Below are 23603 nucleotides of genomic sequence, written 5' to 3' on the forward strand. Positions count from 1 at the left end.
TCTGAATATTCACCTGGTTCCGAGCATACAGATGAGCAATCAGAAATTTGATTACTATGGATGGATGACTATTTGAGCCGGTTTTGCAGAAACCAAACAGTGGAAGAGACAATCAGCGTCTGCGCTCAGCATCAGGGCCCTGTGATTGACAGATGCCGATTGGCTCTTCCACTTTTCGTTTTTCTGCAAAACGCCCACCCAGCGCTTGGGGCCAGACCGGTCTACAGAAGACGCATGATAATGTGAATTCAACCGACCGGGATGGTTTACCAGGCTATTGTCCAACACGGAGGGATTAGAGACGCAATAAGCAGAGAGCGGATTCTTCTCTGCACATTGTTTATGTCAAATAATTGTAGCAGAGTTAAAAAGTACACTATTTGCCTCTGAGATAGTAGTGGAGTATACTTATAATGTATACAAAAAACAAAGTAAAGTGCAGAACTTGAGTTGATACTACACATAAAGTACTCTCTTACTCTGAGCTGGTCGTAGTAGCAGTTGGACAGGTCCTCTATGTCCATGTCCAGGAGTCGGATTTCCACGTAGCTGTCTCCGTCCACGGTGATGGTCCAGCGGTAGTCAGCGTTGTTGGGATAGGTACGGGGGTACAGGGGAGAGGCGATCTGGCCCGACTCCCCCGTCACGTCATTGCCATACACTGCAGGAAGGGAGAGAGATCTCAACTGTCTGCTAACCGCTTTCAACCTGCTGTCCAAAAACAGCATCCAACCAGGCATCCCAAAAGATTCCGGAGATAGCGGAAATAGACGATCTATAAGCTCACAACTGGTCACTATGCGACGTGTTGTGGGCTTGTAGATTGGCTATTTTCGCTATTTGCCCGAATGACAAAGTATTAGTCTTGTCTGGTTTTACAGCCCTTAACTACACACTTTAACGAGGCAGTGTTGTTTTCCGTAGTCTGTTAAAAGTTACTATGCAGTGTACCTGTTTAACACGCTAATGTTATGAAGACAACTATTTTTCTAAAATCTATGTAGTGTTTTCTGAGGAGAGCAATGTGACAAGAAATGCATTTCTCTCGCTAGTTCTACTGAAACTGAAAGTCTGTCAACCCCTCTTTGCAGAAGTTATTGAAATATCTAAAGTCCTGATTATTATTGTAGGCTTATATACTGTAAGCAGTGTCATGAAGCATCAGGGCATTCATTCTCACGTTGTGAAGCATTGTGGGCTTGGAGGTATCAATGATGGACAAAACCTCCTAACTCCACTTCAGCTGGATTTGGGTAAAGTGGTGATAATATACATGCAAGTATCCGACAATATATAAATTCACAATACCAACTTTGATGAGGTTGTATTGCTTTGTTTTAAAAATATAAGGTTTTCTTAATTTCCTGGAAAATTTATATTTGTTTTTTTCATTTCCTGAAAAAATAAAATGTTGGAGTTAGCTGGTTTTTGCCCGACAGCATAGATATGTATTACTGATGAATTTAGTACAATGGACCTCAATGCAAACAAGCTGCCTGGGTCTTTTTGCGTTATTCTTTTAGCATAACCTTTGACTGTACAACCAGTCACTGTTAACAAACGTGCTAATAAAGAATTCCACAAATCAATACACATTAACACACTCACAGTGTGAGAAGGTCGCTCTGAAGCCTCTTCCGGCTATAGAGTGGTCGGAGCGGAACTTGATCCAGAGGATGTGGCCAATGAGGGACGTGTAGTTGGACGGCAGGGAGCTGCCACAGAAGCGGCCCACCAGAGCCCCCGTGGAGTTGCCCTCCCTGATCTCCACGTGGTCGTTGTTGCAGTCGCCCTCCAGCTGGAACGCTCTACGGGGGGTCAGAAAATAGAACGCGACCCTCAAGACTCACGAGTGTGACTTTGACACGACTTGACCCATTAAGACCGGGAAAGCAACCGTTTTAACCATTTTATACTTTGGCTATACTTTGCTTCTGGGTGTCCACAGCCAAATACATATCATTTTTGGGGGTCCTTGACATGGAAAAGTTGGAGTACCACTGATATAGCAACATACTGTTAGGATTTAGAAAACATTTCTAGATATGTATTTGGCCACCATTTTAAAATGCTTTGTTCCATGGACCCCCCAGAAGCAAAGATTTGAGTTACAAATGTTCGCATAAAAATATATATATTATATATATATTTTTTCAAGATCTTTCAAAAATAGCAGATCTACAGGCTCATATGAGCTTATAGTAGATGTGCATTTTTTGAATAGCCAAATACATCTTAAAATAACACAGATGCGTTCCCGGATTGTATGGGTTAAAGTATTCCCCAAAAGTTCTCTAACAATCTACTAAGATCTACAACAGACTCTAACACTCTCACTCTCCAACACATACATATACATACATTAGGGGTGTCGGAAAAAATCGATTCGAATACGAATCGCGATTCTACTGTTGGACGATTCAGAATCGATTCTCATTTAAAAAAAATCATTATTATTATTATTATTTTTTTTTTAATCTTGGATTTACCTTTGTGTGTTTACATTATTATCAGTTGATAAAACCTTTACAATTATAAAAGCTACATACATGTACTCTGTTCTCATGCCAGCAGATTGGAGTAGACCCTGAAATCCTATGTTTTGAATCAAGAATCGTTTTGAATCGAAAATCGTTTGAATCGGAAAAAAATCGCTTTTGAATCAAAACATTTTTGTTTTGAAAAAATCGATAAAAATCGGAATCGTGACCCCAAGAATCGGAATCGAATCGATTCGTGAGATAGCAGACGATTCACAGCCCTAACATACATATTTGCAGAGAGCAGATATCTTGGTAACTAACATGAATGAGAGCTGGAGACGGTTCCCTGGGGAGCTAGTAATGGTCCAGACGCACTCCACGTTGGGGGGGTACGCGTCTGGGTAGTTAGGACTGTTGAACGCTCCGCTCTCCATGACCAAGTTTCCTCCACAACCTGATGGAGGAGAGGAGAGGAGAGGAGAGGAGAGGAGAGGAGAGGAGAGGAGAGGAGAGGAGAGGAGAGGAGACAGGTGAATGTCTGTGCAGATAGATTGTGGTGTTGTGGATTTTGAGCTTTAAAAAAAAGTCTACAGTTTCAATTAATAATTTGAGTCAAAGGGTCAAATGAAGACTGAAGAGTCTTACTTGAGGTGGATCCAGAGTATGTGGCTCTGAAACCCTTCCTGGACACGGAGGAGTCAGTGACAAAGTTGACCACCAGGGCGTTGCTGAATGACGTGACTGGATGAGGGAGCTGAGTCCCACAGTAGCGACCTAACAGGACAATGTAATCGTCAGAAATCATCAGGCAAAACTCAACGGAACACTAAACGCAACAGTAATGCGCCTAAAAGATGTTTGACAACAGCCATGAACCACTTTCAACCTGTCAATATTGTGAGCATGTCATTATAGCCTTTTTGTTTTGTTTTTTTATCAAACTCAAATCTACAAGCTTAAATTGCATAATTAATCATATACAAGTTTCACTAGTAGACTAGTTGAAAATGAGTTTTATCAGTCATGAACACCCCTACCATGAAGTATACTGTATCCTCTAGAGAGAATGGCCAGTTAGTAAGAAATTAGATACTAACGCATGTTTTTACATCGTCTCATGTACTACGTGGCAATTTATTTTTGCACCTTAAAGTCTAAATGTCATGTACAATATAATATATATAGCAGTGGTTCCGAAACCCAAATGAGAAATTTGATGTCTCCCCGGGACCCAAACTAGTGAAATTAGCCGATCTACAAGCTCACAACACGTCGTGATGTGACGTGTTGTGAGCTTGTAGATCAGCTAGTTTCACTACTTAATAAAACGTATATTTTCCCCTCTATTTTATTTTATTTTATTTTATGGAATCCTTTTGAAAGAACCTTTGAATTTGTTTTTAACTCAAGAACATTTTTGATTTTTGGGGAAAATGTTTTGAACAAAATCGAGTAAACAAGAAATAAAGGGGATATTTACTCTCAACCCATAAAAATTGGTCCGCGACCCACATACAGTATGGGTCCCAACCCAGTGTTTGGGAAATAGTGGTATATAGTGCTATTCTGCTATGTTCATGCACCTTATGTCTAACCTCATGTACCAGATGGATATGCTATATACAGTATGTGCTGTAGATATCTTTAGTTTTTTCTCATTTAATGTTTCCTCCTGTTCTTTCTTCTTGCTCCCCCTCCTCTTTTAAATTTTCTCTCTCTTTCTGGAAATAACAAAAATGATGGAGCTGGCACAAAAAAGAACAAATTGCACCCACTGTTTTACACATGTAAACCTGTGATGTGACAATAAAGCTCATTCTGATTGTGATAGATGTAACACTAACAAAATTAAAAGGACCAGTTCACATTTAGCTAGTCCTTTACTTTTCAAGTAAGCAATGTCCTCACTTTGCCGGACTGTCCTCATCCTTGCGACACACACGCGCACACACACACACACACATGCACACACAGTCACACACACACACACACACACACACGTACCTATGGAAGGTGCGTCGTAGTTGTTTCCATCCAGGATCTCCACAGCGTCATGGCTGCAGTTGGAGTTGACCATCTCCAGTTCAAACTCCGTAAATGACAGAGTGACATGGTTGACTGTGCAGAGAGAGAAGGAGAGTGGCATTATGACTTGTCTCTTAACCCATTAAAACCGGGAAAGCACCTGTGTAACCACTTTAACCATTATGTTATACTTTGGCTATTCAAAAATAGCAGATCTACAAGCTCATAGCGTGTCACTTTGTGCCGTGCTATGAGCTTGTAGATCTGCTATTTTTTAAAGCAAACATTCTTAACTCAAATATTTGCTTTTGGGGGTCCCTGGAATAGGATATTTTTAAATGGGGGTCCGTGGCCAAATACATATCATTTCGGGGGTCCTTGATATGAAAAGGTTTGAGCACCACTGATATATATTTAGAAAACCTTTTTTGAATCTGCCTCAGGTCTTAAAACTTCATTCACTTTGATGTGTTTGCTGTACAACCATTTACTGTTTTGCTGCTTTATGACGCACTTTGTCACTGTGATTCACAGGTATTGTTTACCATGATCTTATGTTTATATGTGATACATCAAGTTGCCACCGCTCGGGTGGCGCAGTGGTAAAGTCCCTGCCCACCACCTCAAAGGTTGTTGGTTCAAATCCACCGTGGTGCATCCGGCTTTGTCGGGCGTCTATGTGAACACAATTGGCCCGTGTTCGGGGCAGGGAGGGTGATATTGGTCATTGTACGTACTCCTACAGGCTGGGGCGGCACCTGTCAGCAGGGAGTGTTGGGCGGGAGGAGTAGGACGAAGGCCCTACGTCCTCCCGGTGGGGGCTCCTCACTGGCAGGTGAGTCAGTAGGATACAACAGCATTGGCAACACAGAAATGTGTGTGAGGCGGAATTAATTGGCATGACCACTAAATTGGGGAGAAAAAGGGGGTAAAAATAATTGGCTACTCTAAATAAATTATAACTAAGTTGCCAAAAATATATATAGTTTTATTATATACACCCCAGTTCAACCTGTTCAAATTAAATCTGGACATTATGATGGTCGACTCACATGGCTCCTGGGCGGTGATGATCCAGCTGCAGTTCTGATTGTTTGGGTACAAGCCTGGGTACCGTGGTGACGCAATAGCCCCGCCCACATTGTCTGTTACGATGGTGGCTCCACACGCTGCAGTTGAAAGAAGAAAAATGTTTCAAACGCAACACAAACCTTGCAGGAAAGATGCAAATTCATCTGTGATATATTTATGTTTCACTGTTTAGGTTAGTGCTAGTTGTGGCTAGTCATAGTAGCTGTTCTATTATGCATAGAGAGAGATTTTGATACATTCAATATACATTTTATATCATTAACATGATCGATATTGGAGGAGACCCACCCTCGGAGAAGCTAGCGCTGAAGCCCCGGTGAGTGTTGCTGATGTCTGAGCGGAAACGCACGTAGATGGTGCTCTGGGTGGAGGTTATGGCAGGGCGGAGGGTGGTGCCACACACACGAGCCAACAGAGGAGATGACATGGTTGGACCGTCATATATCTACAGAGAGAGAGAGAGAGAGAGAGAGGCATAAAAAGAGAGAGAAAGTGAGTATTGTCATAATGGAAAATAAAAGTAAAGTTCTGTAAGTGAGGGTAAGTTAAGACTCTTGTCAGAAGTATGTCGACCCATTAAAATCACGTTCACCATTTTTAACATTATTGGGCGGAAAATTGTTCAAAAGGTTTTATGGAAGTCAGAAGATTTCCGCCCGGTTCGATAGCCGGCTCCTCCTGGCTTCAAACTGAAGTGTCCTTGAGCAAGACCCTGGACCGCTAACTGCTCCTGATGAGCAAGTTGTTGTCTTGCTTATCCCTGTCTGTTTGTGTGTGAATGTAACACAATGTATATGTAAAGCACTTTGATAAAAGGCGCTATGCAGTACAGTACAGTAAATGCAGATTATTTAAATTGCATGCAGACCATTTACAATATTGAGAAATACAAATTATAATACGATTATAAATTGTGTACAGAAACTGCTGATGAAAATGATTTTTTTTCTCTCTCTGTTGCCAATACTTTCTGCTGCAATGTGTAACCCAATCGACTGACTCTTGTTTATTCAGTCAGGGTCAAGTAAATAACTGGTGTCCACAGAACCAGCTGTGTCTGCAATTTCAGTGGAATTCCCACCTTATCAAACTGTTGTGTGTCTGTGCCGAGAAGTGACACAGGCTCTTGTGAATGATAAGAATGAACACAAACATTGGGTTTTTTAAGTTACTGGAATGGATCATGTTTATCCTAAATAAAATAAAATTGGCTTAAGGGAGGATTGGCTTGCCGGCAGGGCGGGGACCACTCTTCTTGGACCGCTCCATGTCTGGGCCACTCAGACATAACCATAAACAAACCCCATACGCCCATAGGCAGGACCACGGCCACGTCACTCTGACTCAGACATAACCATAAACATACCCGATACGCCCATAGGCATGTCACTATGACTCAGATAGAACCATAAATAAACCTGAGGCATATGGATATCCGGTTGTCCAGAGCCCCAGATCCGACCGCAATGCACATAGTATGGTCATATACAACATATATGGGACCGACCGACTTCAAACTCAGCGAGCACATCGGCAAGAACTCGAGGGAGTGCGGTGGATGCCGCAGAGTTGTTTGGATATGCGGTTGTCCAGAACCACAAATCCGACCGATATGTCCATATATGGGCATATATGGATATCCAGTTATCCAAAACCGCCAGTCCAACCAATATGCCCGTATATGGGCATGCCAATATACAGGGTATGGGCATATAATAATGACAAAATCTTTATATCCTGTATATATGTGATGTTGTTGTTTTTTGCCTCAATAATGAACTAGTTCCACTGCAAGACACACAACGTGACATGATTCTTTTTGAAAAGCAGTTCTAACCCTTATCCATGAGTCATATCACTCAGAGATGAGGACTCGGTTGAAGAGAGTACTGGTTTGTTATGCAACCCAGAAGCCATTCACACACTGTCTGTGAGTCTTTCTGTCCCTTTGACCACATTACGATGAGCTACCGTCTGCTGCTAATGTGAAGAGAGAAACCGCCGGCCACAGGATGCAGTGTCAGAGTTACGGGCTGACAGACTGGAATCAGACGAGATAAGTATGTGAGTCAGTAAGGGAGTGGTTCTCAAAGTGGGGTCCGGTGACCCCGAGGGGTCCTAGAGGGGGTTCCATGGGGTCCCCAGCAAAATGAGTGAATATTGCATCCAAGTCAGTTGTAAACACCAGAATCTACAAGTATGTAGATCTGCCATTTTTAAAAAAAAACAATATCGAAAATGAGAAATGATCTTTTTTTTTTTTTTTTTTACAATGCAAATCTTATATGGGGGTCCCTGGCACAAAATCATTTTCAAATGGGGGTGCAAATACATATCAAATTGGAGGTGTCCTTGACATGAAAAAGTTTAAGAACCACTGCAGTAAGATATTGGTAGAGCACTGGTGAGATGGTATGTTCCGTAATAACTGCTTTACCGTGACCAAAAGGGGGAAAAAAAATTATACATATTCTTGACTAAGTATGAAAGTTGACAAAAATAAATGTTTAACTTACAGCCACATAGTCATAGAGGCAGCTGGGGTGAGGCTCAAGAGCTAGGTCAGAGAAGTTAAAAAGCACTCGGTGGCTGGGGTCCACACTGATGACCCAGGAACAGTCCACGTTGTGGGGATAGTTGTTGGGGTACAAAGGGGAGTGGATCTCCCCGTACGGAGCAGTTACTGGTCCCCCACAGCCTGGAGGAGAGGAGAGGAGAGGAGAGGAGAGGAGAGGAGAGGAGAGGAGAGGAGAGGAGAGGAGAGGAGAGAGGCATGGTGGTATGATTTTCTCTTTTTTCACAAAATGTCAGTGACAGTCCAGGTGTTTAGTGTGTGCGTGTGTGCGTGTGCATGCGTGCGTGTGTGTGCGTGTGGTCCAGCCACCCACCTCCCTGGACTTCGGTCCAGCTGGCGTTGAACCCGCCTCCACTGACGTAGGCGTCGGACTTGAACCTCACCGTCAGCATGTTGCCGGTGCTGGACACCTGCATGGGGCTGGTGGTGGTGGTGCACAGCTGGGCCAGACGCGGGGCCGTCAGGTCAGGGCCACCGAACACCTAGAGGGCAAAGGTCAATAGAGGGTGTTTGCGGAGGTTTTGTTGGCGACACAAACTGAGGATGATGCATTAGTGTAGGTGCAGCCTATAGCGATGGCAAACAATAACTTCACATCTCACATGTGCTATTTTGATATTGGTTATGTAAATCGTTGTAAACCGTTTAAATAAGAGCAGAGGATAGAAACATCTTAAACAAGTAGTAATGTTCCTATACCTTTCCCCCCTGATGTACAAAAAAGAATTTCACCCACTTTTTTACCTTGTAAACCTGTGATGTGACAATAAAACTGATTCTGATTCTGATTCTGATTCTGATTCTGCTCATGTCTACATTTACATTACTAGGCAAACACAGAGGAGGGAGCGCACACCTGTGTTGATGAGGTGCTGGCCACCGCAGGTAACAGAAACCCTGAGGAAGACTTCACTGTCGAAACGTTGGTTTCCTTTTAAATAAACTTTTTGCATCGTGGCTAAGAGCTGTGCGACCTCATCCTTTGTCAACACTACATTTACTTTACAAAATATCTTATACCTTATTTTCTTCGGCCACACTGATCTATCTATTTAACTAACATTGCAACTCAGATTCATTTCAAAGATGTCCCTGAAATCGTTTCAGAGCCAAATCGCTATACACGTTGATCACACTGTCTCCCTCTGCATGAATGAGTGAGTGTGACCTTGTGTCAGGACATGACCAAGAAAATGATTGCAGAGTGACAGAACAAGTGAGTGTCATGCAACCACTGAAGATGACAAACCAAACAAAGCAGCAAAGCAGGCATATTAACTGATTTTCAACTGAACGCAACACATCTTCCAGTTGAATGTTATAGTTGAGCAACACAGTCGTGCGACAAAGTCTAAATAATCGTCGGGTCTCACCAGTCGTGGAAGAAGTACTACATTTCTTTACTTAAGTAAAAGTATCAGTACTGCAATGTAGAAACACTCTGTTACAAGTAAAAGTCTGGTAATCAACATTTACTTGAGTAAAAGTACAAAAGTATTGGCATCAAAATATACTTAAAAGTACCAAAAGTAAAAGTACTCATTATGCAGAATGTCCCATTTCACAAGGTATCATAATTATGCATTAAAATCTTTTGAAAATAGCAGATCTACAAGGTCACAACGCATCGCATATTGTGACGCGTTTTCTATTTGCAAATAGCCAAAGTTTAAATAGGGCTGAAGTGGTTAATGTATGTTTTATAATAATAATTCCAATCTACAAACTAACTAGTAACTAAAGTAGTGGAGTAAAAAGTACAATATTTGCCGAGATGTGGAGTAGAAGTAAAAGTATTGAAATTTGAAAATACTGCAGTAAAGTAAGAGAGCCTCAAAATTGTACTCAAGTACAGTACTTGAGTAAATGTACTTAGTTACTTTCCACCACTGGGTCTCACCTCCAGCACGTCATAGTTGCAGTCGGGGTGATACTCCACGTTGAACTCATGGATGGTGATGGTGACACTGCTGCCGGTGGCTGTGGTGATGTACCAGATGCACTCTCTGTTTTCTGGGTACCTGTTGGGGTAACCTGGGCTGTTGAAGGAGCCGCTGGGGCCGGACAGCACCCCACCGCAACCTGTCAACGACCACACCAAGTCAAATGGTTAGCGTGCGTGCGTGCGTGCGTGCGTGCGTGCGTGCGTGCGTGCGTGCGTGCGTGCGTGCGTGCGTGCGTGCGTGCGTGCGTGCGTGCGTGCGTGCGTGCGTGCGTGCGTGCGGCGTGCGTGCGTGCGTCGTGCGTGCGTGCGTGCGTCTCTCTCTGTAGACAGCTAATCTCGAACACCAATGGACCGACTGACACAGATCTGGGTAGTCAACCCAGACTGCTGGGTATCTGCACTCAGGGGTGCACATTGTCTAGTTACACTGTAAAATCCTGAGTGTTAAGGCCATATTATACTTGACGTGCTCGCGTAGCTGCGACGTTACGCCAGTGTCATATGATTGTGTGTGCCTTTCCGATTTTATTGTCATGCATACTTTGTGCACGAACACGGAGGTTCTGTCTGAGGAGAGGATGTACTGTATGCGGAGATCCGTTGCTCCACACATCTGTATAACTTGTCATTACAAGCCTATAAAGATGATCCAATGTGCTTCAACTCTTTTTTTTCTGTTCTTTTTTGATATATTTGGGGCTTTTCTTATTGGATAGTACAGTTGAGAATGACAGGAAACAGGGAGAGAGAGGCCCGCTGTCAAGCTGCATTAGAGCCTATATGGGGTATGCGCCTTAACCACTAGGCCATTGGCGCTCCTGTGCTTCAACTCTTGGAAACAAATTGCTGTTGGACAGGTTTGTCTCACAACCTCATAGGAAAGGAACACGTGTGTGTATGCAGACATAAAGATTTAGTAAAAAACAGAACTATGTATGAATCGCTATCCGTGGACCCTCATGGTTATGTGGACACAGCAAGTATAATCCGGCCTTTAATTTACAGGTCCATTTGGTTTATATTTGTACACTCTTAGTTACAAATTAATAAATGATCACTGATGATTTTACTGTGTTTACTCTCTTGACCCTGTCCGTCGTACTAAAATAATAATAAAAGTATTGCCAAGGAAGAAATGTGTACACTTGAATCATTGCTCTCTATTCACTGAAGAATTAAGAACAATATTTAAAGTGAAATAAGTAAAGAAAACACACAGTAAAAAAGTAAACAAGTGGAAAAAGCCACACAACCAGTGCCACACAAAGTCAGTGACATTGGAGTCTATTACAACATATTAGATGTTGGATACTGCTCATCTTGATCAAACACTGGCCTTTCACGCTCAAAAAAAGAATTTCATACACTGCAGCTGTCAACACATATGGTTATCACCAACAAATTCACACACCGCGGAGCATAAATACTGGGCCTAGGTCGGACGTACACAACTCTCACCAGCAAGTAGAAAGGTATGAAACAGGACCAGTGTTAACAGTCTGAGTGCCAGACAACAAATAGAGAATGAGAGTCTTTTTAAGTGTATCGGTGCTTCTATTTTGCTGCGTCAGAAACAGCAGAGCAAACATTCTCAGTGAGATAGAGAGAGGAGTTAAGAACAAGAATGAAATATCACAGCCAGAGCCAGACAGGAACTGTCTGCCTGATATGTGTGAACTGTTGATGAAGATTGGAGCCATGGAAGCCAGGCTGAAGGCTACAGAGATGGAGAATGAAGGTAAACATGCAAGCTTGTTGAGGTCACAGTCTAGTTTAGAAACCAATATAAAACATGGACAATTTTCGATTGTATTGATTTTTTTTTCACTACAATTGTTTTTAGCCATGGAAGCCAGGATGAAGTCTACAGAGTCACAGGTGGCCATTCTACAGAAGGAGAATGAAGGTAAATTAAGTCAACATGTTTATGTTTGTGAACAGGCAAGCAATTTTATTTGACACTTAAAGGTAGGGTACAGTAAGTGATATTTTTTGGAGGGTTTTGTTAAAAGGTTAAAGTACTATATTCTGATAGTAATCATTGCTACAGAGCGTTTGTTCGGTCACAGGGGCCTCTCCAGCTCTTTAGTAAACAGAATATATGTACATTTTCAGGTAGGTGACAACATTTAAGCCAATCAGGAGATAGTACTGAAAATGCATTTTCTGTTTAATAAAGAGCTGGAGGGACATGGAGACTCCTTTTACTGCACAAACACTCTAATAGCAATGACAATCAGAATATAGAGCTATTTAACACTTATTTGAACCAAAAATACTTAAAATAGCAGATCTACATCTACTACATCGTCTTTTTGGTGTGTTTTACACCTTTCTCCCCAATTAATTCCTCCCCACACACATTTCTGTGTGTTGTCACTGCTGTTACATCCTACTGGTTCACCTTGGATCACTGTTATGTGTTAAACTACTGTCATGTCTACTGTCTACAGAGCTAACAGTTGCAGTGGACAGCAGTGTGTCAGAGTTGAGAGATGTTCACTCCAGACTGAGCTCCACTGAGAATCATCTGCAACAGCTGCTGGAGACGTCAGGTAAGACAATCTCTTATCTACACATGAAGACTGGACGGTAGAAATACTAGCAAGAGAAGAATCATCACCTGCGGGTTCAATATTCAGTGTCTCTAAGAAACACTAACGCTGAATTAACACCAGCAGAGGCAGCGATTTCCAGCACTCTGTTTTCCCACTTCATAGTGGAAAAAAACGAGGTATAGGTGAGTGACACCCTCGTAAATAAGCAAGTTGTGGTCCAGTGTGAGCTACAATGCTCCGAGCAGATGTTTTGCAGCACTGCGGCAGAGGCAAAGTTGATCTTTTTCTCTACAATGCCACTCCTCACTCCTAGCCATAGTCAATGCATTGAATCTCGACACTTTCTCAGAACTGGTGTGAATTCAGCGTGATGAATACTTCACATATTTTCAAAGTTATTTCCATTATGGCTCCTCACTAATGCTCAATATCGTCTTCCAAGCTAATGGAAACACAGCCTTTCTCTTCCTGGAACATTAGCGTACTAAAATAGTAGCTTCAGTTGTTGTTTAAATACAATTAAATAAACAATAAAAAGCAAGACTGACATCTACAGTAGGTTGATTTTGATGTCATAAACAGCTCATTTGTGTTCGAGGAATTATCTGGAGTTAAAGAATTACAGTACTGTACATCTAATGGTTCATTCCAGTAGGCTATTTTGAAACCAAATGATTGTTGCTCAAGCTGTTAGTCCTGACATTGTAACTCCTCTGCAATGTCCTCTCATGTTTTTTATTTTTATAGCTAAATCTAAAGTGGCATTCTCAGCTGGACTTGATAATAATGGGTACCAAGGACCCTTCAACACAGACACCACCCTGAAATACAGAAAGGTTTTCACCAACATTGGCAACACTTACAGTCCAAACACAGGTATTAACTATGGACAACTGAGCATAAAATATACAAATGTTGGGGGATATTCAAGACAAGGTAATTAATCTCAATCACAAATCTCTTTTTAGGTATCTTCACAACACCAGTAAAAGGAGTTTATCACTTCAGTTTCTACCACCATCATGGTCAAGGAAAAGTTGGCAATGCATCCCTCTACAAGAACGGACAACGACTTGCAACCGCATATGGTTATAATGGGGATGGAAGTTATAATACTTCTAATGGTGTCACGGTGCAGTTGGAGGAAGGAGATGAGCTATATGTCATCTTAAGGTCAGGTTCATGGTTATATGATAATGATAGTAATTTAAGTCACTTCAATGGCATTCTGTTGTTCACTCTGTGATAGTATACAGTACATATAGGTATCAAACCCATGCATGGCTGCAGTGTGAAGATTAACTGAATTACCTTTATGAACACCTGGCATCCACATGCTAAGCACCACAATGGAAATCAAGCTTTATTGTGTTTTATACTTTCGACAAATATGTATACTAGAACTATGTTTGCATTATGCATTTTTGACAATAAAGATGTGAATCAATCAATCAATGCATCCGTGTGTCTACACTGAAGCTTCCTGATGAGTGCATGTACCACAAAATAACAACGTCCTCCTGTGTTTAAATCCCATTGCTTGCCTTGGATGGCATTTGTAAACTAAGATCACAATTACAGCACTTTGACAAACAACAACCAGCTCAACGTTTTCTGATTCGACCGACAATGCCTTCCTGTTGGCCCCAATGCTCATAATTCACTGAAGGTTTAACTTTTTTTTTAAAAAGTGCAATAAGTAATGTGTCATAATTAAAAACCCACAGACTACCTTTAAGCCATTAAGACCTGGAACGCATCTGTGTCACTTTTTGATTTGAGCTAAAAAGAAAATTTGTGAACATTTTTAACTAAAATCTTTGCTTCTGGGGGTCCTTGGAACAAAATATTTTGAATTGGGGTCGGCGGCCAAATAAATATAATTTTGGGGGTCCTTGACATGAAAAAGTTTGAGCACCACTGATATAGAAACATAGATTTTTTCAGAATACTGTTGGGATTTAGAAGACATTCGTAGAATCGGCCTCAGGTCTTATTGGGTTAAAACTGTAAACAAGTGGAAAAAGCCACACAACCAGTGCCATTGGAGTCTATTACAACATATTAGATGTTGGATAATGCTAGTCTTGGTCGAACAGTGGCCTTTCTCGCTTAAAAAAACGCCTCATTTTCATACAGTTCAGCCCATATGGTTATCACCAACAAATTTACACACGGCTGAGCATGAAGGTACTGGGTCTGGGTCGTACACATCTCTCAGCAGCAAGTAGAAAGGTATGAAACAGGACCAGTGTTAACAGTCTAAAAGTGCTAGACGCCGAACAAACAGAGAATGAGAGTCTTCTATAAGACTGTGCTTCTGTTTTGCTGTGTCAGAACCAGCAGAGCAAACATTCTCAGTGAGACAGAGAGAGAGGTTAAGAACAATAATGAAATGAGTGAGGAGAACACATCACAGACAGACAGGAACTGTCTGCCTGATATGTGTGAACTGCTGATTACCCAGAGGTTGTTGGGTTATTTATCAATTATGGCGTCTCCACCTTACATTAGTAACTAACTTGCAATCAGGGCTTAACAAGCTGACTGTGATTGTGTTTCCAACCGACTTTACACCTGATGAGTAGGGCTGTCATGATCACTTCAGTTTCTACCACCATCATGGTCAAGGAAAAGTTGGCAATGCATCCCTCTACAGAGAACGGACAACGACTTGCAACCGCATATGGTTATAATGGGGATGGAAGTTATAATACTTCTAATGGTGTCACGGTGCAGTTGGAGGAAGGAGATGAGCTATATGTCATCTTAAGGTCAGGTTCATGGTTATATGATAATGATAGTAATTTAAGTCACTTCAATGGCATTCTGTTGTTCACTCTGTGATAGTATACAGTACATATAGGTATCAAACCCATGCATGGCTGCAGTGTGAAGATTAACTGAATTACCTTTATGAACACCTGGCATCCACATGCTAAGCACCACAATGGAAATCAAGCTTTATTGTGTTTTATACTTTCGACAAATATGTATACTAGAACTATGTTTGCATTATGCATTTTTGACAATAAAGATGTGAATCAATCAATCAATGCATCCATCTACACTGAAGCTTCCTGATGAGTGCATGTACCACAAAATAACAACGTCCTCCTGTGTTTAAATCCCATTGCTTGCCTTGGATGGCATTTGTAAACTAAGATCACAATTACAGCACTTTGACAAACAACAACCAGCTCAACGTTTTCTGATTCGACCGACAATGCCTTCCTGTTGTAGCCTGGTAAACCCTCCCTCCGGAAATCTAATTTCTATTTGATTCCTGGAGTGAGTCTGGCATGAACCGCCTCTCTGCAATATTGGCTGTGTATGCCAAACGCCCGCGCCTATCAGCGTCGTCGCTCATTGTTCTGTGATTGACAGCTTACGTTGGCCAATCAGGTGGCGAGTTCGAGTGAGCCCAAAACACGAACGGCAGCCATCTTTTTCTTGTGCGGCCAATTCTCCGCTATTTTTTTACTTCAAAAAGCTCTCTAACTTCTATTTTGAGGCACGGAATTTACTTATAAGATATCGTTTGGATAGAATGTAGTTGTTTAACTTCATATATGTGGTCAATTAATCATGACAAAGCCTATTTAAAAAAAAAAAATTAGAGAACCGGTAGGGGCGGGCAGTGACACCATTGTACCCGAAAAAGGCAACCCATTTTGGGTATGGCTGTCTCAAAAGTCCCGTCGCGTCACATTAAGACTGGTGAACTGCTGATTGGCTGAAGGGGAAAAATTATCATTGGCTGAAGGGGTTGTCAGTCAACGGTATTACTCCCGCCCAACTCCAGCACAGCCAATATTGCAGACAGGCGGATCAGGCCAGACTCACTCCTGAAATGAAATGGAATTGAGATTTCCGGAGGGAGGGTTTACCAGGCTATTCCTGTTGGCCCCAATGCTCATAATTCACTGAAGGTTTAACTTTTTTTTTTAAAAGTGCAATAAGTAATGTGTCATAATTAAAAACCCACAGACTACCTTTAAGCCATTAAGACCTGGAACGCATCTGTGTCACTTTTTGATTTGAGCTAAAAAGAAAATTTGTGAACATTTTTAACTAAAATCTTTGCTTCTGGGGGTCCTTGGAACAAAATATTTTGAATTGGGGTCGGCGGCCAAATAAATATAATTTTGGGGGTCCTTGACATGAAAAAGTTTGAGCACCACTGATATAGAAACATAGATTTTTTCAGAATACTGTTGGGATTTAGAAGACATTCGTAGAATCGGCCTCAGGTCTTATTGGGTTAAAACTGTAAACAAGTGGAAAAAGCCACACAACCAGTGCCATTGGAGTCTATTACAACATATTAGATGTTGGATAATGCTAGTCTTGGTCGAACAGTGGCCTTTCTCGCTTAAAAAAACGCCTCATTTTCATACAGTTCAGCCCATATGGTTATCACCAACACATTTACACACGGCTGAGCATGAAGGTACTGGGTCTGGGTCGTACACATCTCTCAGCAGCAAGTAGAAAGGTATGAAACAGGACCAGTGTTAACAGTCTAAAAGTGCTAGACGGAACAAACAGAGAATGAGAGTCTTCTATAAGACTGTGCTTCTGTTTTGCTGTGTCAGAACCAGCAGAGCAAACATTCTCAGTGAGACAGAGAGAGAGGTTAAGAACAATAATGAAATGAGTGAGGAGAACACATCACAGACAGACAGGAACTGTCTGCCTGATATGTGTGAACTGCTGATTACCCAGAGGTTGTTGGGTTATTTATCAATTATGGCGTCTCCACCTTACATTAGTAACTAACTTGCAATCAGGGCTTAACAAGCTGACTGTGATTGTGTTTCCAACCGACTTTACACCTGATGAGTAGGGCTGTCATGATCATGACATTTTAGTTGACGATTAAATGCAGAAAAAATGGCGAGTCTGTTTACATTTATGTTTGCCTTGTAAGCTTCATAAACACAAATTGGACAGGGCAGATATGACAAATAACTCAAATATACAAAGAAATGTCTGACATAATTAATAATTTTACACTTTAAAAAAAGTTATAGTGGAAATAGCAGATCTACAAGCTCACAAAATGTCACAATGCGATCTTGAAGATTGGCTATTTCCACTATTATTTTAATGTTTGAACTGTAAGAAAAATTTTCAACATGTAAACGATTATACAAAATCATCGCGATTATCCCTCATACATGTAAATGCAACTACATAATACATGTGACAGGCCTAACTGGTGACAGTGTGATCGTCGTGTCTTACCGTTCTGGGACCACATCATCTGGAAGCCGGACATGCCCACCGAGAAGTCCGACCCGAACACCACCGTGAGGAAGGAGCCTGTCGTGGTGTTCGCTGGAGGGGGCCTCGTCCCGCAGAACGCGCCAATCAACGGGGCTTGCGTGTTAGGCCCGTTGTAGAGCTGGGGAAGGGATGCCAGACAGTGGAGAAATTAGGCCTATGCCGCACGTGTGTAAGTCCCACAAGATAATCCTAAAGTTACATATTGTGCTCACTGCTCAGGTGCTTATCTCTGGAGTTGATGCTTCTACTTTAAAGGCATAGTATGTACATTGTTTTGTTACTTACATAACAAAACAATACATTATTGTTTTACCCATCATTTCCCTCTATATCAGCTGTTATCAGCCTGGAGTAGTGTGGTGGTGTTTACCTGCAGAGACACATTGCCCTCTCGCTGTATTTAGGTGTTTTCACTGTTTGTTTTGGTAGACGAGGACTGTTGTTATAGAGGGATATGATTGGTAAAAAATATATATTTATTGTTTTGTTATGTAAGCACAGGGCAAAGATACAAACTATGCCTTTAACTGCAGATGGTATGGCTGTACCATCTAACTGTGCATCCACTTTTAACTGTGATTCCTTAAAGTTACAATCTCTATGTTTTATGTCCTCTCCCAACGGAGAGAGATAATTGCAACTTTAACACCCAGGATATGAACATGGGTCAGCCACGTGGGAAATCATATTTCTTTCCCACTTATTCAAGCGGGAATCCCTGCTTAGCCAAGAGAGCTTATGCGCTTCAGGCAGGTGCCAGTAGCTGTCCTAGTAGGCCTACCTGTTTAATTATTTTATTGCATATTATTATTATTATTATCAAAATTAATCTTCAAAAATAGAGGAAATAAATGAGCAGATGTACAGAATGATAGCTCTACAATGTCACATTGTGTGAGAAGCTTGTATTGGCCTGGTTGCTTTGGAAACCTGATCTGATAAGAGTATGACCTGACACACACCATGAAGACAAGAGACAGATGTTCTGCTTTTAAGAAGACACGCACGCATAAGCGCACGCACACACACGCACACGTGTGTGTGTGTGTGTGTGTGTGTGTGTGTACAGTATATGTCTATTACAGAAACACACAGGCACAATATATACACACACACACATACATGCATGTATGCACACACACACACACACACACACACACACACACACACACACACACACACACACACACACACACACACACACACACTTGTCTGTTATTCATTGTGCGGATGATGTCATGGTGTTCGAGTGTAGTCATGGTGACGGGGGGGCCGGTAGGAAAACATGCAGTCATCTTTCCTTTTCTCTTTTCCTCCAAAAGTCCTTTTTGTTTTTCCACCAGTGGGAGTCCGTTATGTAAGACACAGTAGACTACTTCAAACAGGATCCCACTGAACAACTAAACCCCCATCAGAACACACTGTAGCAACAACTGTGCTCAATACCATATCGTTGCTGTCGGGGGGAAACCTTGTAAGTCCAAAACCGTTCCTTTTTTATAATAAAAAAAAAAGTTTTAAGCTCAAAATAGTCAAAATAGCCGATCTACAAGCTCACAATGCGTTGCATCGCAAGGTACACACATGGTACACCCAGAATAGACACTAGGGTTAATGTGTGTGTGTGTGTGTGCGTGTGTGCGTGTGTGCGTGCGTGCGTGCGTGCGTGCGTGCGTGCGTGCGTGTATGTGTGTATGTGTGTGCATGCGCGTGTGCATGCGCGTGTGCATGCGTGCATGCGAGCGTGTGTGTGTGTGTGCGTGCGTGCGTGCGTGCGTGTACCTTGACGTAGTCGTAGTATTCACAAGCGCCGCCAACATTCTCCAGGTCAAAGGCAGTGAAGGAGTAGTTGACAGTGTTGCCCATGTAGGCCTGTATGGTCCAGCTGCACCGAGCCAAGTTGGGGTAGTTGTTGGGGTAGTTCAGAGACTCAATCATACCCATGTGCTGCCCAGAGATCAACACGCCAACACAGTCTGCATGGAGAGAGTACCAAAATACACTCTTAAGATCCACAGAAAGCATTTTTGAGCAGAGCAATATCATGTCCAGAGTGCTTCCCAGTGAGTTTATTTACGCCCGCAACACTCAAACCTATTTAACCGTTGCTGTTCCTGAACGCTAGCCAAGCAACCCCACATTGATATGTACTGAATCTGAAAATAATTTGTGCCAGGGACCCCCATGAGTGAACATTTATATACAATGTTTTCAAAATGATTGTAAGTAGACAAGTGACTGTTATGCAATACCCATTATAACCTATTCTGTGTCCCTTTTGTCCGCATATATGGAGATATCTGTATCTGTCCCCTGTGTCTCGTTTATGCCATATAAGGAAATCTGTCTGTCCTTGTCCCCTTTATACCCATATATGGGCATATCGGGTGATGGGCGGTTCTGGAAAGTCCTTGTGCAGTGGTAAACGTCTGTGGAGAATGTGTGGAGAATGTCTGAGGAGTGCAAACTGACTGTGGAAAGTAGATTGACTAAATAATCAAATGGCAAATTTGCCAAATCAAGCTTAGGCTGGGGTTGCCATGGCAATCAATTGGCTCATTTGGGCCACAGCCAGAGCCTTTTCTGGCGGTTCTGGACAACCGCCTATCTAACCGAAATGACGCCGGGCACTACACACTCCCTCGGGTCGTCTGTGAGTGACGTGTGTGGCAAATTTGAATTTGGTCGGTCGGTCGAACGGTTCTCAAGATACGCGGATTACAGACGTACGTGTATGTGTGTACAGAGATTACCTGCATTTTTAACATTGTTTCCACAGTTCTTCAACGTTTGCAGGTCTACGAGCTCACAACGCATCGTGGTGCTATGCGTTGTGAGCTTGTAGATCTGCTATTTTCAAATAGCCAAAGTATAAAATAGGTTTAAACTTATTAAACTGATTTTGATGCCACTGTACAATTAACACATTTTGTTGGGGACCCCTTGGAACTCCCTGAAGGACCTCTGTGGGTCTCCCGAACCCTACTTTGAGAACCACTGGTCTACAGTATGACTTCTAGAAAAGTCACACATGGACACACACACTCTCTCTCTCTTTTATTGTGGGATTACCGCCTTCATTTTCTGAACCCCATTATCTCACCAAGTTACCATAGTAACCCACCCAAAGGACACTTTGCTGTATTTGATGTAACCGTGTGTGTGTGTGTGTGTGTGTGTGTGTGTGTGTGTGTGTGTGTGTGTGTGTGTGTGTGTGTGCGTGCGTGCGTGCGTGCGTGCGTGCGTGCGTGTCCTCACTGGTGGTATAGGAGGCCAGGAATCCTCCAGCACTGACGCTATTGTCGGTGCGTAGCTTCACATAGAGCTCATTGCTGGAGGCGTTGATGGGGGCGGGGATCTGGTTGCCACACAGCCTGGCTAGCAGAGGAGCATTGGTGCTGTCCCCGTCATACACCTGCATATGCAAACACAGCATGTATTAACAAGTATTCACAAATGTTTTGATGTCAAGGATTCTCCCAAATGTTATTTTGCATGTATTTTGCCAGGGATCCCCATCTGAAAACATATTGTGCCAGGGACACCCATCTGAAAGGATTTTGTGCCAGGGACCCCTATTTTGTGCCAGGGACCCCCATTTTGTGCCAGGGACCCCCAACTGAAAACATTGTGTGCCAAAGAGAAGATTTGTGTTGTTAAAACTGTTCAAAATGATTCAACATTTGTCTCAATTTTGCAGAATCTTCAAAAAATATATAGCAGATCTACAAGCTAACAACATGTCGCATCATGACGTGTTGTAAATTGGCTATTTTTGCATTAATATATTTTTGGGGGGTATCAATATACTTTCTAAAATAATAGATGAAATCGATATGTTCGATTCATTGTTGCACCGCTATTTGACAGCGTCATAACGTGCTGGTGATGTGGTGGTACTCACAGTCACGTAGTCGTAGGCGCAGTTGGAGTTGGCAGCGCCCTCCAGGTGGAACGGGTTGAAGGAGAGGACCGCCAGACTGCCCACATTGGTCCTGATGCTCCAGTAGCACTCAGCGTTGGGGTGGTACGCCAGCGGGTAGTTGGGAGAGGAGAAGGTCCCGGTTGAGGTGGTGAGGGTACCTCCACAGCCTGGACATACAGTACATACATGTATGCACACAAGCGCGTGCATACACACACACACACACACACACACACACACACACACACACACACACACACACACACACATAGACTCTCATTTAGCTGTAATTTCTCCCACATTAAACCATCCCATGTTTCTATAGCAGTCATGTGGAATGTATGATGACACCAGCCTAGGTAAACACTGCCAAACAAATTACACACACACACACACACTCACACTCACACACACACACACACACACACACACACACACACACACACACACACACACACACACACACACACACACACCTGTCTGTGTGCCGTCCCAGTGGGCGGTGAAGCCCCGGCGTGTGGTAGATGCGTCAGCACGGAACTTGACCCAGAGGCGGTTGCTGTGCGACACCAGCAGCGGTGGCATTTGAGTGCCACAGTACTTGCCAATCAGAGGAGAGGTTTCATATCCACCGTCCCTGTTGAATGAAGAAATAATTAAAAGTTTAGAATATACTGTATACAAAATAAATAATAATAATAATAATAAAACTTTATTTGTATAGCACCTTTCATGACATGAAATGCAGCTCAAAGTGCTTTACAGAGCAAGAATACAATTACAGTTAGAACCAATTTAACAATAAAGCAAACAAAGATAAAATAAAATAAAATAAAAGCAAAGGCATAAAACAACATTGAAATAGGGAATACAGTGAGGAATTAAAAATCAACCAAAGAATCAGCTAAAAGCAAGAGTGAAGTAATAGGTCTTGAGCTGTGCTTTAAAGCTATCGACAGAGGCTGCCTGTCTTAGGTGTAATGGGAGTTTATTCCACACTGTCGGTCCGTAAAAGCAGAATGCTGCTTCACCGTATTTTTTATATGTCATTGTAGGCACCTCGAGCAGGTCAGCACTTGAAGACCTGAGGGCCCGGTTTGGAACATATCTCTCTAGGCAGTCAGAGAGGTAGGTAGGTGCCAGACCATTTAGAGCTTTATAAACTATTAAAATAATTTTAAAATCAATCCTAAAAACAACCGGGAGCCAGTGTAGTGAAGCAAGAACTGGAGTGATATGTTCTCTCATCCTGGTTTTAGTTAAAATTCTGGCTGCCGCATTTTGAACAAGTTGTAATCTGTCAGTTGTTTTCTTTGGCAGGCCAGAGTAGAGTGCGTTGCAGTAATCAAGCCGAGAGAAAACAAAAGCGTGGATCAGCGTCTTTGCATCGTCTAACGACAGATAGTCTCTAATTCGCGCAATATTTCTAAGATGAAAGAAAGCAATCTTGGTGACATGATTAATGTGTGTATTGAAATTCACTTGAAATTGCACTTATCATGCATATAGCAGTTATTTGGGTGAGGGGCAGGGCAGGAATTTCATGGAGGCCATGAAGGCCATGGCCGCTGTGGCTCCTTAGTTTGGCCTTCTGCCCGTTAATACATTTATCTGGTCTTTTGTTGAAATTCAGCAATGATTAACTCTCGCCCACACGCATGACCTTTTGACTCAGGAGTTCATACAAATATTGGTCATTTGTGTTTAT

The 23603-nt window shown here is 42.3% G+C and overlaps 1 protein-coding gene across 1 annotated transcript in view; it reads right to left on the bottom strand.

Annotated features, from left to right (window-relative positions):
- Positions 1 to 23603, bottom strand: part of cubn (cubilin (intrinsic factor-cobalamin receptor)) — a gene marked incomplete at its 5' end in the record, with an annotated part of 100080 nt that overhangs the window by 54995 nt on the left and 21482 nt on the right. Inside the window, 15 exons of the mRNA XM_080418203.1 lie at positions 480 to 661; positions 1609 to 1808; positions 2805 to 2937; positions 3129 to 3257; positions 4488 to 4601; positions 5561 to 5677; positions 5889 to 6045; positions 8117 to 8298; positions 8489 to 8657; positions 10076 to 10257; positions 17929 to 18088; positions 19753 to 19946; positions 21229 to 21385; positions 21875 to 22062; positions 22372 to 22532. Of these exons, the coding sequence (XP_080274329.1) occupies positions 480 to 661; positions 1609 to 1808; positions 2805 to 2937; positions 3129 to 3257; positions 4488 to 4601; positions 5561 to 5677; positions 5889 to 6045; positions 8117 to 8298; positions 8489 to 8657; positions 10076 to 10257; positions 17929 to 18088; positions 19753 to 19946; positions 21229 to 21385; positions 21875 to 22062; positions 22372 to 22532 (2425 nt within the window). The remainder of the gene's footprint in view (positions 1 to 479; positions 662 to 1608; positions 1809 to 2804; positions 2938 to 3128; positions 3258 to 4487; positions 4602 to 5560; positions 5678 to 5888; positions 6046 to 8116; positions 8299 to 8488; positions 8658 to 10075; positions 10258 to 17928; positions 18089 to 19752; positions 19947 to 21228; positions 21386 to 21874; positions 22063 to 22371; positions 22533 to 23603) is intronic.

The sequence above is a fragment of the Gymnoscopelus braueri genome, assembly GCF_963280865.1.
Source record: "Gymnoscopelus braueri genome assembly, chromosome: 21".
Taxonomy (NCBI): domain Eukaryota; kingdom Metazoa; phylum Chordata; class Actinopteri; order Myctophiformes; family Myctophidae; genus Gymnoscopelus; species Gymnoscopelus braueri.